This window comes from Trifolium pratense, linkage group LG5 (assembly GCF_020283565.1).
Source record: "Trifolium pratense cultivar HEN17-A07 linkage group LG5, ARS_RC_1.1, whole genome shotgun sequence".
In the NCBI taxonomy this organism is placed as follows: domain Eukaryota; kingdom Viridiplantae; phylum Streptophyta; class Magnoliopsida; order Fabales; family Fabaceae; genus Trifolium; species Trifolium pratense.
In genome coordinates, this window is record NC_060063.1 from 46986201 (window position 1) to 47001725 (window position 15525).

General features: G+C 34.9%; 2 protein-coding genes across 2 annotated transcripts; one reads left to right on the plus strand and one right to left on the minus strand.

Moving 5' to 3' along the window:
- Positions 1 to 3458: 3458 nt before the first annotated feature.
- On the minus strand, positions 3459 to 7896 carry LOC123885145. Its single transcript, XM_045934412.1, has 2 exons — positions 7116 to 7896; positions 3459 to 4191 (listed from the first exon to the last, which is right to left on the minus strand). Exon 2 carries the CDS (start codon positions 4189 to 4191, stop codon positions 3544 to 3546), a length of 648 nt encoding a protein of 215 aa, XP_045790368.1. The 5' UTR covers positions 7116 to 7896; the 3' UTR covers positions 3459 to 3543.
- Positions 7897 to 10526: 2630 nt separating this feature from the next.
- On the plus strand, positions 10527 to 12806 carry LOC123883449 (subtilisin-like protease SBT3). The gene has a single exon (XM_045932254.1). The coding sequence runs from the start codon at positions 10527 to 10529 to the stop codon at positions 12804 to 12806; it is 2280 nt and encodes a 759-aa protein (XP_045788210.1).
- Positions 12807 to 15525: the final 2719 nt, after the last annotated feature.

The window sequence follows — 15525 nt, forward strand, 5'->3', positions numbered from 1 at the left end:
GCTTACAGCTGACACTCTATTGGAGAGATGACACACCCATACTTATTTTCTGGTGATAAACATAACCAAGATAAGTGAAACAATAAACATCGGGGAATGCAATCATGCATAAATGATGCAAGTATGTATGTCATGTATGAATGTATGAATATGCATGCTGACAAAACAGATAAACAGACAAATTGGAGATGACCAAACAACACCGCACAACCGGATACTCCACCAATCTCAATCAAGATGGAAACATCACTAAAGAGAAAACAAAACCACCGATAGAGTAGAGTTCTTCTACAATGCTCAAATCTCACTAGGGAGAGAAAAATACTTCGTGGGGAAGAGAAACGAATAACATACCAACTTTTATTGAAGGTGACGATACAGTGACATACCGACTTTTACTAACGGTAGCGAAACAAAGAGACACTGACTTTTACTGACAGTGAGTTACCAACTTTTATTGAAGGTAAGAAATCATACCGACTTTTACTAACGGTAAAGAATGCTTCCCAAGATGGGTCTCGGCTTTATCTTCATAAACCTCCCAACGACTCTGGACATAAGCCACGAACGGGTCTCAGTTTCTTCTTAATCCAAGTCTCTCACTTGGAAAGGACCAAAAACAAGCTGTCTCCACTAAAGGGACTGCCACTTGCTAGGAATTAGAAATCAATAACTCCACCAGGGATCTTCAAGAGAGACGCGGGCGGGTGAATCTTCAACAAACTTCTCTAACGGGACTTTTCCGGAGATATGTCATTTGATAGAAAGAATCATGATTGATATAAGCACACTTCTCAAAGAGATGCCATTTGCTGCTAATAAGCAAACTTCCCAAAGAGATGTCGTCTGCTGTTGATAATCCGGGACAAACTGTTCTAAATAAAGAGACTGCCATTTGTTGTTGATAATACGGGGACAAACAAACTCTTCTTTAACAAAGGTACTGCCATTTGTTGTCAATAATCAAACTTCTCAAAGAGATGTCATTTGCTGCTGATAAGAAAACTTCCCAAAAAGATGCCATCTGCTGTTGATAGTTGAGATATCCAAAAGACACGAGTTGTCCAAATAAAGAGACTGCCACTTGTTGGGGATATAATTGATAATTTTTGCAAGGCGAGCTAATGTCGGCGATTCCACTGGGGGAAATAAACTGTGTTGTGGAATATCAAGTTTGCAAAATAAATGCAATCTCCTGAACCACCTTCCAAACAGTAACTGCTAGGGAATCAACATTCAATCCAGGAATGAACTAGAGAGAAACAGTCAAAGAAGACTTTAGTGAGAAAATAACTCAACTAAGGGGTTGTTCTATCCAAATATGAACCGGAGTAGAACACTGAATAAAATACTTCCATAAGGGACAAACTTAATGGAGATTCAAAAAATAGGGATTTTTTGCTTAAAGGGTAAACTCTAATTAAGAGAAGTACATGCACCTTATGAGGAGAAGGGACAAACATAAAAAAAATGCAAAAATGAGCAACGAATATAAATTCGGCTATGCATGATGAATGTTATGATGTGTATCATGTATATGCTGACAAAACAGATAAACAGACAAATTGGAGATGACCAAACAACACAGTACAACCGGATACTTAACTAATCACAATCAAGATGGAATAATCACTGGAGAGAAAACAAAACCACCGATAGAGTAGAGTCCTTCTACAATGCTCAAATCTCACTGGGGAGAGGAAAATATTTCATGAGGAGAAACCTCCAAAATTCAATCCTCTAATATCACAAATCCGTTGAAAGGATAACAACGTGAACTCTTCTTCGAGGCTTAGCTGGGGATGAATGGGGAAAAATCAAGTTCAGTATTTAGTTGAGGAATGTTGGATTACATACATAACAACCATCTTGACAGATCTGGATTGCCCCTGGAAACCACTTCGAGTGCCCCTACTTTACTATGTTGATCAAGGTAGCCTTCGATTCACAACTTGCCCCAGACCGCACGACCTTTTAGATAAACCGTTTGATCAACGGATTCACAGGGACATTCGTCGAAACTTGAGGTAATTGCCCCAGATTGACGGTACTTGGCATATTCTTTGCTCAACAAATCTTCTAGGTAGCGTGCCCTTTGTTGATGCTCATTTGTAAGTTTCCTTGATATCAAGCAAATATTTTACAAGCAGAAAAAGTTTATTTTGAGAATGAGAATTCTAATACAACAGTTATGTAAGTCTTGAAGATTTTAAAAAGATGTCGCAAAACCTTGTGACTGAATCACTAGTTAGGATATGACATTTATTTATTTTTATTTTTTTGAAAGACAAATATACAAAAGCATATGATACCATCACAGATTTTGAGCATAGCTCATGGGAGTCAGGAACGCTTTAAAGTATGCTATTGAAATAAACCTTGTTTCAATTAGGACTTTTGAAGGTTGTAACGTGGCCTGGTTCACGGTTTATAGAAAAAAGATTTTAAGGCTCAAAGATTATTTGTGCCCACCCATTCTTCGTGATGTTCTCCAGTCCTATGTTCATTTCATTCAACCAGAGTGTTCATTTCTCAAAAAGGATTTTGACAATTAGGGAACCAATGAGACTTTCGGAGTAGCAGTCACTTTTTTTGTCTTTGTGGTTGTAGTCACACAAATTTGTTCTTTTTGGTATTGAAGACGTTGGCTTTAGTAGCCCTTTCGCTTTTCATTTTTCATTTTCCCTAACTTTTGCCTGAACTCTTTCTTTTGAATTGGTAGTCCAGCGGGATGCCCTAACTTTTGCCTAAGCCAATTGTTTTCAACCTTGGTCTTAGCGGGCTTTTCTTTTTTGCTTCTTTCTTTTGATTGGTCTTTTGATCTCTGAATTTTGAACAAATCGTATGACTTTGTCTTGACTTGTTGAAAATAGTTTTGCTTTCCTCATCTCTTGATGGATGAGGGATAACCATTGTTGTTTCACATCCCTTTTTCATCTCTTAAAGAATGAAGGATAGCTATTGCGGTTGATTCTCATAGGTGCATATCTTTATGAAATCTGAACACTCGGTCAAATCAAATGAATACTACCCATGCCCCAGGTTAAATGAAAGGTTTTTTTTTATTTTATTGAAAAGAAACTCCTACTTCAAAGGCTCAAAAAGGTTAACGAGGGATTATCTTCCTTATATCTCCGGTGTTTGAGAATTGAAACAATGCCTGTACATCATCAACAGGGTTTTATTCAAGAGCACACAATTAGAGATTTTTACATTTTCAATCATCATCCTCCCTCCAATTTCCGCCTAAGCAAGAATATTGGTAGAATTTTGGTATCATAATGCAGAAAAACAATTTAATTGAAAGCAAATACGAGTGAAACGAATGAATTTCTTCAAGACAAACATACCCATTATATTAAGATAAACATTCAAGAAAAGAAACAAGTTCCTACATGCAAACAATGCATTAACCAAAATAAAAAGACCACAAATGACAAAACAAGGTCATTCGGGATTTGAATGAATCTCATCGCAACAGCAATAACCTGAGACCACACATTCATCTGAACAAACTTCAACCATAATCACACATTATCATCCCTATTTCTGGTGACTTGGATAAAACCTTGAATCCAGTAGGTATTGAAGGCCTCTCTTCACCACGGAGCATCCTCGAGAGTCTCTACAACAAATTCGACAAGAACCATAGTTATGTCGTTCTAAATTACCCATCCTAAACAAAGTAGTGTGCATTTGTACCAGATCTCCTCTCATTAAATGTGCATCAAAGATACGGTACTTGCCGGGACATCCATATACCATGTTTACATAATCTTCCTCATGCGTCACAAAGTTGGGTGAATCCTCTTTAAGATCATCTTCAAGGATAGCATCAACTCCGGGTTGAGGAGGATTGATGAAACACGCGCTTCGAAAGAATTCTTGAATCGGCCGAACGACCGTGTCTTGTGTAACAACACTTGCATATGTAGAAGAGTAACCTAAACCTTCACGGAACTTATTCTCTAGCAAAGTCAGAATGCTTCTCAAACCTTCAGTTGCACCACTCCGTGGAGATGGAGGAGTTGGTGACTGATTCCGAGCGGCCATCAAGCTCTTTACCATGGCAGTTAGTCTATCCATTGCTGCTCGGAGAGTAGTCACCTCTTCACGAATCTCGTGGATCTTATGCTCTAGTGTTAGGTCCATCTTGACGAGCTTGGTTCTGTACTTTGCGACACAACTCATCTATTGGAGAAAAAAGGTATGACTCAGTCTTAGAATGCAAAAACTTGCATGATGAATGATGCATGAAATGCAATGCAAATGATTTATTTTTATGGGTTTTCAAGGAACTCAATATTGATTGCAAATCTTAAGGAGACAACTCCCTTTTTAGAAAAAACATGCCACCTTTTACTGATGGAAAGAAAAAAATGTACCAACTTTTACTAATGGTAACAAAACACACCAACGTTTACTGAAGGTGGACTACCAACTTTTGTTGAAGGTAGAAAAGAGAAAAACTTCATTTCATTGATAATGGAAGGATTACAAAACCTATGACGTATGCAAAGGGAATCCTAAGTTCTTTGAAAACCAAAGTAAAGAATTTTCATGAATGCATGGTTATGCAATAATTACAAACAGGATCACAAACATGGTTTAAGGGTTCGATGTCACGAGCATGGAGCCATGGGTAGAAACCAACCATGAGGTGTGTACTAAGGGTTCTTTTGTATTGGTAGAACAAGGTTCTAAAGAGTTCCCAGAGTCCACATTCCATCTTTTGGATTTTATCGGCTTACACGACTCACTCGTGGTCCAATAATATTCTTAAGAGAAACTCGTCTGAGTGTAGCATCGCGTAATAACTATTTCAAGACTACTCTTGATTTAGCCACCGCACTACATCCTAAAAGGCCAAGATGGGTTAAAGGGTTCTAAGGTCCTCAGCTTCTCGGGCTCTCATTTCGAAGGTAATAATGTTTTCACGACTCACTCGTTCAACAAATACCACCCTCAAGGAGGCCTCCATTGAGTGAGGGGTCTCATGCCAACTCTTTTAGGACTGACTCCATCAAAGTCAACATGACTATACCACCCATCCTATCTTATTATGCGCTCAAGTCCGGGTAGGGGACTTATCTCACCACACAAAGAGTCATCAAGTCCAAGCAAATAACACATGCAAAGGTAATATATACAAGCATGTAAATAACACAAAAATAATAGCACAAAAACATATGTACATACAAGTTAGGCTTAACCCTCTTGGGGAGGTTTCCCCAGTGAAGTCGCCATTTCTGTCGCGGTGATTTTCGGAGATCAAAGCTATTGATTAGACTTTGACTCGCAAAATAAGAAGTCACCACCGAACTTTAATTTATCCAAGGGAAGGGGAAAAGATCGAATAAAACCCACAAATAAACATGCAAAGCTAAAGAAGCGATAAAGCAATAAGCAATGCAATAAGAGATCAAGGTACAGGGTTTGATTATGCAAAGGGAAGGTATTAGCACCCTAAGCATCTATAGTACTCTATAGGAACCTCTTGTAATATATATGTTTTTGGCTAAAATTGTTTGCTTGTAAATGATTGGGGAGATGAGAAAAGAAATATCTTTTTATTAATTTTTGATTTGGAAAGACGCGAAAGTCTCATGCCTACGTACCAATGAAGGATCAAAACCTCGTAGTTCGGGGTAAAAATAATAAAGTGGTTTGTTTGATTGTTTTTTAGGAGAAGAGACAAGTTGTCATCTTAAGTTAAAACTCCTTTAATCCACCACAAACATGATGACGATAGATCTTTGCTTCACAATAGGGAAGGGCTCTAACTTGGATATCAAATCAACAAGTATGCCACTAACTCTCCTAGGTGGAAAAGAATCAATATCTTTTGATTAAATGTTATGGGGAATTTGAGATTTCAACCATAGATGACTCATGTCTAAACTCTTTGAGAAAATATTTTTTAAAGTCAAAAGCCAAATGGCAAAAAGGTTTGAGCGAGTTTTTGTATTTTTTAGTCTTTTGAAAATGTTTGGATATGCATAAGTATGTTAAAGCATTTATTGAAAAAGGAGTTGAAAATCTCTTGACGAAAGTCAAGGTTTCTTAAAAAAGATTCTTTTTGAAAATTAGTTTTTTTGAATGTTTAGGAATTTGTGTTTTTTAAAGTAAGGAAGTGCTTTTGAAAAATAAACTTAAGATGAAAGTATTAATTCAAGTAAGCAATCCAAACATTAAACATGAATTTATTAAAATAAGCTTGAGAGGTTTTGATTAATTAATCACTTAACTAACAATCACTTATTTAAGTGTTTAACTATTTAAGCACTTAGTAATTTAAGCACTTTTTATCAAACAACTTAAATGGTTACTCACTTAATCAAGTATTTAATTAATTGACTAATTAATCAATAACTCAAATAATCATTTTAAAAAAATAATCACTTATTTAAATAAGCACTTATGCGAATAAGCACTATAAAATAAATAAACCGCCACTGGGGGTGTAAACTGGGTTTTGGGGTGAAGAAATAGCAATCTGCAACACTAAGCCCAGCCCAGCTGATTTTCGTCCAGACAAACAAAATAAACAGGAGAGGATCCTGTGTGGTATGAAAACAGAGGCGCACAGTAGACGTCACGAATCTGAGTCCTTTGATTAAATCAAGCGGCTAGGATTTAAAACTCCTGTAACTGATCTCGGCCCTTGGATTATTTAAATGAAATCTGACGGTTATGACTTAAAATGGGAAGGGAGCCAATGGCGTACTGCCACGTCATCGTCTTCAACCTCCCCTCCTTCAAACCTGAAGAAGAACACGGCTAAGAAGCCATGGAAGCTTCAAGAGCTTCGGCCGAGCAACAATAACAACATCAAAACTTCATCAAAAATTAAAAGATTATATACCTTTTTGCTCCAAATTTAATGAATATTATGAATATACACTTAAAGTTTATCAATTCTTACTCAAACATTCGAATTTTTCAAATTAAAGTAAGAACCCTAAAACTTTAAATACAAATTAAATATTATTTAAGCACAATCAGAACTTATGCGTATAGGGCTTTCACTTATCACATCATGTACTACATTTTGTATTCACGAATCATCCAAAGATAATGCATGTATGATGGAGTTCAAGGTCACGAAAATTTACCTATTGGAGCAAGGTCCAATGCCCCTTCAAATGATGTTTCGAGATGAGAAAATGATACCTTTAGCTTCCTTGAGTCCCCAGGAGTGTAATGGTATAGTTACTTTTCCTTTAAACCTTCTGAAATGTTCTACCCAATTCAAGTTGAAAGTGACAAAAAATGGGCTTTGGGAGATGGTAATGGAGGTTTTACAGTTGATGATAAATGCATACAGAAGTTTATTTATGGTGTATGGATGATGATTCAATGGAAAAATTGGAAGAAACTTTGAGGAAATGCAAGTTTCGAAATTAGGATTTTTGAAAGTGTAGTAATGGAGTTTTTGAGTGGATTTTGTTGATGTTTGTTCTGAGGCTTGAGGGGCTTTTATAGAGGTTCCAATGTGTCTTCAGAAGTTGATGGAATTGACTCTAGTTGCATCTCAATGCTGGTTTGTCTCCAAAGTTACAAAAGTGGTTCAAAAGCATCATGGTTCCAAGATGAGATGGAGTGAACAAGGAGGCAATGTGGGAAGCTTTCTCTGAGTTTAGGAGGTTGCTTCTAAACTTTAGGATGGAGTGTGATCAGAGGAAACAATAACAAAGCTCAATGCATGAGTTGTTGGAGAAAAGCAAGCTTTACAAAATGTCAATGAAACTTTATGCAAAAAGTGCTCCAAAAAGGACATGTAATTTGGACAATGCTTCAAACACTTGGATAATGCACTAAAAGTCTGTGTAAAACATCAGTTTTGTTGAGATTTAGAAGCAACATAGGCCTGCAATTACTGATCACAAGGTTTGGATTTGGTTTGAGCAAGAAATTGACATGGTTTTTTGACCCATAAATCAGCTCTAACATGGTCACTTCTCCCCTTCAAAACTTGGTTCTCAAGAAATCTAAGTTCATGCTCTTGGTGTCATTGGAAAGATGGCATCCTCCTCTACAACTTTGATTTTGATCACTTGTCCTGAATACATTGGGATCATAGAGAAAACTGGCCACCAAAATTCAAATTTTAAGCTGTTTGACACTTAGAAAAAATTCTAAGTGTTTTTGACAGTTTTTTACAATTTGAAATCTCATGTTTCCTTGTTGCTATAAGCCACTCAGGAACTCTTCTGAATCGAAACTCTTCACCATGATATAGTATCATATGAAATCTTTTAAGATCTTGTTTTCTCAAAATGGATGCTTGGATTGGAAGTTATAAGCTTGCAAAGTCATGCACTTGATAATGTCAAAAAAAACTTAGAAAAAATTTCTAAGTGTGAGATTTCAACAACTTGGAGAATCAACTTTGGTCATCAACTTTAAGCATTGTAAAGATCTTTTTGACTTCAAATCTCTTTACCACATTTCAATATGCCATGATAGCTTTCCAAAGAGTCATTGTTTGCAAATTTATGATACTTGAGCAAGAAGATACGATCTTGATAAGTTGGCTCCATGAACATGAAATTTTCTATACTTAGAAAAATTTCAAAACCCTAGTCTTTGATTTTTGAAACATTTTCTTGACTTTCTTGATTCAGAACCATGTCTTACCAAAGAGGCAAGCACAACAAGATATCTTGTATTTTTTTATTTTTTTATTAATGATGCATGAGAATATGAGGTGGGATCTTAGGTCAAAAATTGGGGTATGACAACATGAACAGAACATAATAAACAAAGAAAATCTAGTTAATCCTATCTTTTAATTCTCAAAGCAAAGAGTAACCTTAATTCTCAAAGCACACAAAGAACAAAGTTTATGCACATTCCAAACTTACAACGGAAATTGGATGAGATAGAGCAAATTTAGATTTCAATGATTTATCTATGTATTAAAATGCTAACAGTCATAAGAGTTTACTGTATGAATGTCAGAGAGTGAGGAATGTAAAATATTTTACTCACAATAATACACGTGCTCAAAAGAAACATGTTAATTTTGCTTCATCATCTTCATATTAGTTACCATCCTTTGAACTCAAACCTGCAATCTTAGACAATGAGGGTGTCAAAAAATAGCACTTAACATTGTAAAACATTAATATGAGGTTAGTCTAATTCTCTTGGAAATTCAAGCTCTAATCTTCTTGGAAAAAATAGCTAGCACTTAAAAGTGTAGCATAGAAAAGTTGTTGCAGGTATGATATCTTAAATTTTGAGGGTTAAACATAAGGTTAAAATCAAGATGTTGAAGGAGTGTCAGATTTTACTTTATAACATTTCCTTACAGACACAATATTCAGATAGGTGGCAGTGGCAGCCAGACCCTGACACAGGCTACACTGTTCGAGGAGCTTACCAGCTTTTGACTACTCTTGATTCAGTTACTATAGATGATGCATAGCATCTTATTTGGCATCCTCGGGTTCCTTTGAATGTCTCCATCTTTGCTAGGCGTTTACTACGTGATAGGTTGCCCACGAAGTCAAACCTGGTCACTCGAGGCATCTTATCTTCTTCAGCATAGTTATGCGTATCTGGATGTGGGGAGGCAGAGTCGGCCCATCACATTCATCTCTTGCAGCTTCTTTGGTTCTCTTTGGGCTTTAGTTTGCACTTGGATTGACATTTCATCGACGAGTTCCACTACTATCCAAGATCATTTTGATCAGTTCACGTATTCAGCTGGTGGATCTCGAGCACGCCGATCTTTTCTGCAGCTTATTTGGCTTGTTAGCATTTGGGTTATATGGACGGAAAGAAATCACAGATTGTTCAGAGGCTCAACCAGTATTCCTCACCAGTTATTAGACAAGATCAAACTTTTTTTGGTTGAAGACGAAGAGTGTTAGTCTGGCTTCAAACTACCATAGTTGGTGGTCTAGTCCTTTGTTATGTTTGGGCATTGTATGATTTTGATTTTGGTATTTTCTTTTTTTGTCCCTTTGTAAACTTTGGTCGTCTACCTCGGCACACCTTGTGCTGAGGAAGCTATTTTCAGTTAATATATATATCACATTTTAGTTTCTTCAAAAAAGAAAAAAGGAAACTTCAAAACTTACCAAAAAACAAAAAGGAAACTCGCCATTATGGATTAAAAAGAATAAAAATGTAAAATACATTCTATAACAATCATAGAAAAATTTCAATGTTATAAACTACTAAAATATTTTTTATTAATTAATAAAAGTAAATATAATTACTAAAATACCGTAAAAAAAAAGTAAATATAATTTAGAAATAATTTTAAATTTGGTACAAATCCATATTTTCCAAAGATGTCAATGTATTTAGAGAAAAATATCAATGTAAGCACATACGTTTATAACCACAGAACAACTTAAATATAGTAGTATTTTTATTATTGGATCGTAGACAACAAATTTTACTCCAGTGTTTTTTATGCCCTTGTAAAATTAGCATCATAATCATTCATATGCCTATATATACACATTTTGTTGGTAGCTGTCTACGATCAAAACATATTTCTTTCAATCATGACTTCCAATATTTGTCTCCACATGTTGTTCTATTATATCACAAGCCTTCACATCATTTCTACATTGGCTCACTCTGATAATTATATCATTCACATGAATTTATCAGCTATGCCAACAATATTCTTAAATCAACATAGTTGGTATGAATCCACTCTTTCTCAAGTTACTCCTACCAATAATAATTTCAAGTCTACATCTTCTAAAATCATTTATACATACAACAATGTTATGAATGGTTTTAGTGCAAATCTATCACCTGAAGAGCATGAAGCTCTCAAAACCTCCCATGGTTACATTTCATCAATACCAGATTTACCCTTGAAGCTTCATACAACTCACTCACCTCAATTCCTTGGTCTTAATCCCTACAAAGGAGCATGGCCAGCCTCTGATTTTGGCAAAGATGTCATTGTTGGTGTGGTTGACACTGGTGTTTGGCCAGAAAGTGAAAGTTTCAATGATAAGGGAATGACTAAAATTCCTTCAAAATGGAAAGGTCAATTATGTCAATTTGAAAATACCAACAATTCATCTTTGTGCAACAAGAAACTCATTGGAGCCAGGTACTTTAACAAAGGATTCTTGGCGAAATATTCTAACATTAGTAGAATAATTGTTAACACGACACGTGACACATTCGGTCATGGGACCCACACTTCATCAATAGCAGCTGGAAGCAGAGTAGATAATGCATCTTTTGTTGGTTTAGCAAATGGAACAGCAACGGGAATAGCTTCATTGTCTAGACTAGCCATTTACAAGGTTGGGTGGGGACCAGATGATGTTGCATCCGATATATTAGCTGGAATTGATGCCGCAATATCTGACGGTGTTGATGTTCTTTCAATTTCATTTGGCTTTAACAGAATTGTGCCTTTGTATGAAAATGTTATTTCTATAGCAACATTTGCAGCTATGGAAAAAGGTATTTTTGTGTCTGCATCAGCCGGTAACGGTGGACCTTCCTTTAATACTATGGACAATGGAATACCATGGGTGACAACTGTTGCTGCTAGTACTTTAGACCGCGAATTTCATGGAAATCTTACACTTGGTAATGGAGTCTCGGTCATTGGCTTCTCTTGTTATCCTGGTAAATTCTCCACTAGCAATTTTCCAATTGTTTTCATGGGTATGTGTGACAATGTTAAAGAACTAATCAAAGTAAAGAGCAAGATTGTGGTTTGTGAATTTAAAAAAGGAACTTTAGCTAATCTTGTCAAACCAATTCAGAATTTAATTGCAGCAAAAGTTGTTGGAAGTGTTCTCATAACAAACACAATACAAATTGATGAATTTTCACTCTCAAGTGCGATCCCAATCCCATCTATCATTATTAACCCCAAAAATGGAGAGATTGTAAAAGATTTCATCAAGAGAACCTCTTACTCAAGTTCAATAGCAAAAATGTCTTTCAAGATAACATCTTTTGATGTTAGACCGGCGCCTAGTGTGGATTTTTATAGTTCAAGAGGACCTTCAAAGAATTGTCCATATGTTTTGAAACCCGACATTACAGGTCCTGGTACATCAATCTTAGCAGCATGGCCCACAAATATTCCTGTGTTGGATTTTGAATCTTACAATAAGTTTAATATTTTATCCGGAACATCTATGTCATGCCCTCATATTGCTGGTGTTGCGGCGCTTTTAAAAGGTGCGCACGATGATTGGAGCCCTGCGGCCATTCGGTCGGCAATAATGACAACATCAGACATATTTGATAATACTAATGAACACATCAAAGACATTGGAACAGGTAACAAAGCAACGCCTCTTGCATTGGGAGCTGGTCATGTTAATCCTAATAGAGCACTTGACCCTGGTCTTATTTATGATGCTGGTGTACAAGATTATGTTAATCTTCTTTGTGCACTTAACTTCACACAAAAAAACATCACTACCATTACAAGTTCATCTGTTAATGATTGCTCTAAACCTTCATTAGATCTCAATTACCCTTCTTTTATTGCTTTCTTCAATGCTGGAAATTCTTCAAAGATAACCCAACATTTTCATAGAACAGTTACTAATGTTGGCGAAGGACAAACAACGTATGTTGCTAGCATTACACCAATTAAAAGGTTTCATATCAACGTTATCCCAAATAAGTTGGTGTTCAAGAAGAAGAACCAGAAGATAAGCTACAGGTTGAGCATTGAAGGTCCAAGAATGATACAAAAGAATAAAGTATCTTTTGGATATCTTACTTGGAAGGATGAGAAGCATGTAGTCAGGAGTCCTATTGTTGTAACCACCCATAGTTTCAATTTGTAGATCACTATATATCAAATAAGAGTTTTTTTTTTCCTCAAAATTTCATCATCACTTAAATCTGTCATTTATAATTTTTAAATTAAATTTATGCAAAATAAATTTTAATAGCAATTTTTCTGACCAATGTGACATGTTCATTTAAGTAATCAACTACTGAGGTCTAAGATGATTAGCTCTTGTTTTAGAGTTCAGACACTTGTGCTAATATTTTACTCCCTTCGTCCCAAAATGAGTGAGCCATTTTGACTATATTAAGAAAATGAGTAGAGTTGTTAAATAAACTCCAAACCTCTAAACCCCACTTGCTGAGAGAATTATTTTTAGCCCAGCCTATTATGTCATTATTTTTTATGGACTCACATTTTATACGTAATTTATATATTTTCTTAAGAAAAATAGAAAAAATAAATGGGAAAACTAAAATTTAGGGGACATTTTTGGAAAACATTGCTCTTTTAGGGGGTGTATTTGTCAAATTTCAAAGGATTTTAAATAATTTTTTTATGATAAAAAATGATTTGTGGTATTCAATTAAGATAATAGAGATTTTTTTTCCATGGCAATAAAATAGTTATTGGTATTTAATTAAAATTTATCACCATTGTTAAAATGTCTATTAGTGTTCAAAAGTAGATAGATTTTAATGGATTTTTATTTTATTTTTTTGAAATGGATTTTGGGAAACTCTTGAAACTTTTGATAATTTTTTTCTTCTTTCATTGAACAGAACACGACTACTACCAAACTCTCTTACAACTTCTTATTTAATTTTACCTATTTTCTTTTGAATGACAATCAATATCATACTTATTGTTCATGCTATGATATGTATCACAAATCGAAAGAAGAAATACATTACTATTTTGGGGCCGTCCATTAAGAAAACATTAAGGTAATCTACTATGCTCTTAAATCACCTAAGGGGTAATTTCATAAGTTTGGGGACTTGAGAGCAATACAATGGGCCGGAAGAGCAATTTTCATTTCCAATTGAATGGCCCGTCTACCATAACCTTCCATTTCTCTAAGCTTCTTTCTTCTTCTTCTATTAGGATCTTTCTTTTGAATTTTTCCATTGATTTTATCATCTTAGTGTAGCGTTGTTTATTTTTATCTTGGTGTGGTGTTTGTTTGATATTAACGGATCAATTTCGATCAACTACTATAATTACTAGGTATCAACAATGCAAATTGAGATGTATGAGTGTACATTTATGCTATTAAATTGAATGCTTTGAATTTAGTGTACCTTTATGCTATTATTCGCAGTTTTGTCTTTCGTTTATAGCAATGTTGAATGTGTATTTGTGTACTCTACAAAAAAAAATTACTACTCCCTCCAGCCTTATTTATAAGCAAAAATTACTTTTTAAATTCATTGAATAACACATGTATTTAGCTTAAATATAGGCTAGATACATCAATTGTTTAATAAATTTAAAAAAAATAACGTTTACTTATAAATAAGGCCGGAGGAAGTATTAATTAACCCTCTAATTTTTAGGCGAAGAGAGCCCTGATAATCCACCCATTAATCCTAGAGGAGTTTGGTCCAATTTTTTCCGGACAAAAAATAAAAATTTTCAAAAATGTTAAGTTTAATATTTATAATAACTTTGTTATTTTTACTTAAAAAAAACTTAAAAAAGAGACATAAAATGATAGTCTATTTAATGTACAAAAAAAAAATGGGGAGTTATTTTTACACATCCGCTACTTAAATCCGCGGATGTGTAAAAAATAGGGTGCGCGAGTAACCTATTAGTAGCTCTCAAAAAATGATAGTCTATTTGTAACCCATTAGTTTTTGGTCCATTAACTAATTATTGTTATATTTAAATCTCTTAACTATATTTATGTTAGTCAACTTAATCCGTTAGTAAGGCTCAAATTGAGCCTATCATCAAGTACTTGTGTTTTGAGGGGTTTTGCACCCCAACAAGATTTTTATATAGTGTCTATCTAACTTAATGTTACAAAATTTAACTTTAAAAATAAGAGTGACACACTTTACAAACTCTTTTTAGAATCTGTCTCTTTTCAATGTGAGACGAGTAATTTTTCATGAAAATGATAACGTACACTTACTAAAAAAATAATTAAGTTTCCTTACCAAATGTTGGGGAATTAAACGTTGTCCATCCGTCACCAACACTGTGGTTGCCGGTGATAACTGTTTGATTTTTTTATTTTTTATTTTATAACTGTTTTATTGATTCCGTCTCCAATCATCATCAAATATGCCTTGTTTTGAGGGATAGACACATATTCTTCATAGATACCCTCCTTGATAAAAATCAAGAAATATCCATTTGTTGCATTAATAGTGTTATTTGGAGCAGCAGCAACAGCATCATTGATAGTTTGTAAAGTTTTCACTCCCATCTTTACTAACAACAACAATGTCCCCTAACCAAAACACCACCTTCATCATCATCACCATCATAATCATCATCATGTTTTTTTCCTCTGCCTCTTGATGAATCATAAATGGCTCTAGTTCGATTTGACATCTTCAAAGGTAATCTACCATTTCTGAAATTACTAGAATGCCACCCTCTAGAATTCCATAATGTCTTGTTCTTTTTTTCATGCATCCAACCTTTTGTGAACAAACCAAGTGAAACACTATGGAGTTTGTTATCATTAGAGAGTTGGCTAATAAGATCATTTTTTATGGTTAAATTGGAATTAGCCACGGTCATTAGTCCATCTAAAC

Bases quoted from the DNA above. Each gene is read 5' to 3' on its own strand.
- LOC123885145 (XM_045934412.1), bottom strand. From the start codon at position 4,191: ATGAGTTGTGTCGCAAAGTACAGAACCAAGCTCGTCAAGATGGACCTA.
- LOC123883449 (XM_045932254.1), top strand. From the start codon at position 10,527: ATGACTTCCAATATTTGTCTCCACATGTTGTTCTATTATATCACAAGC.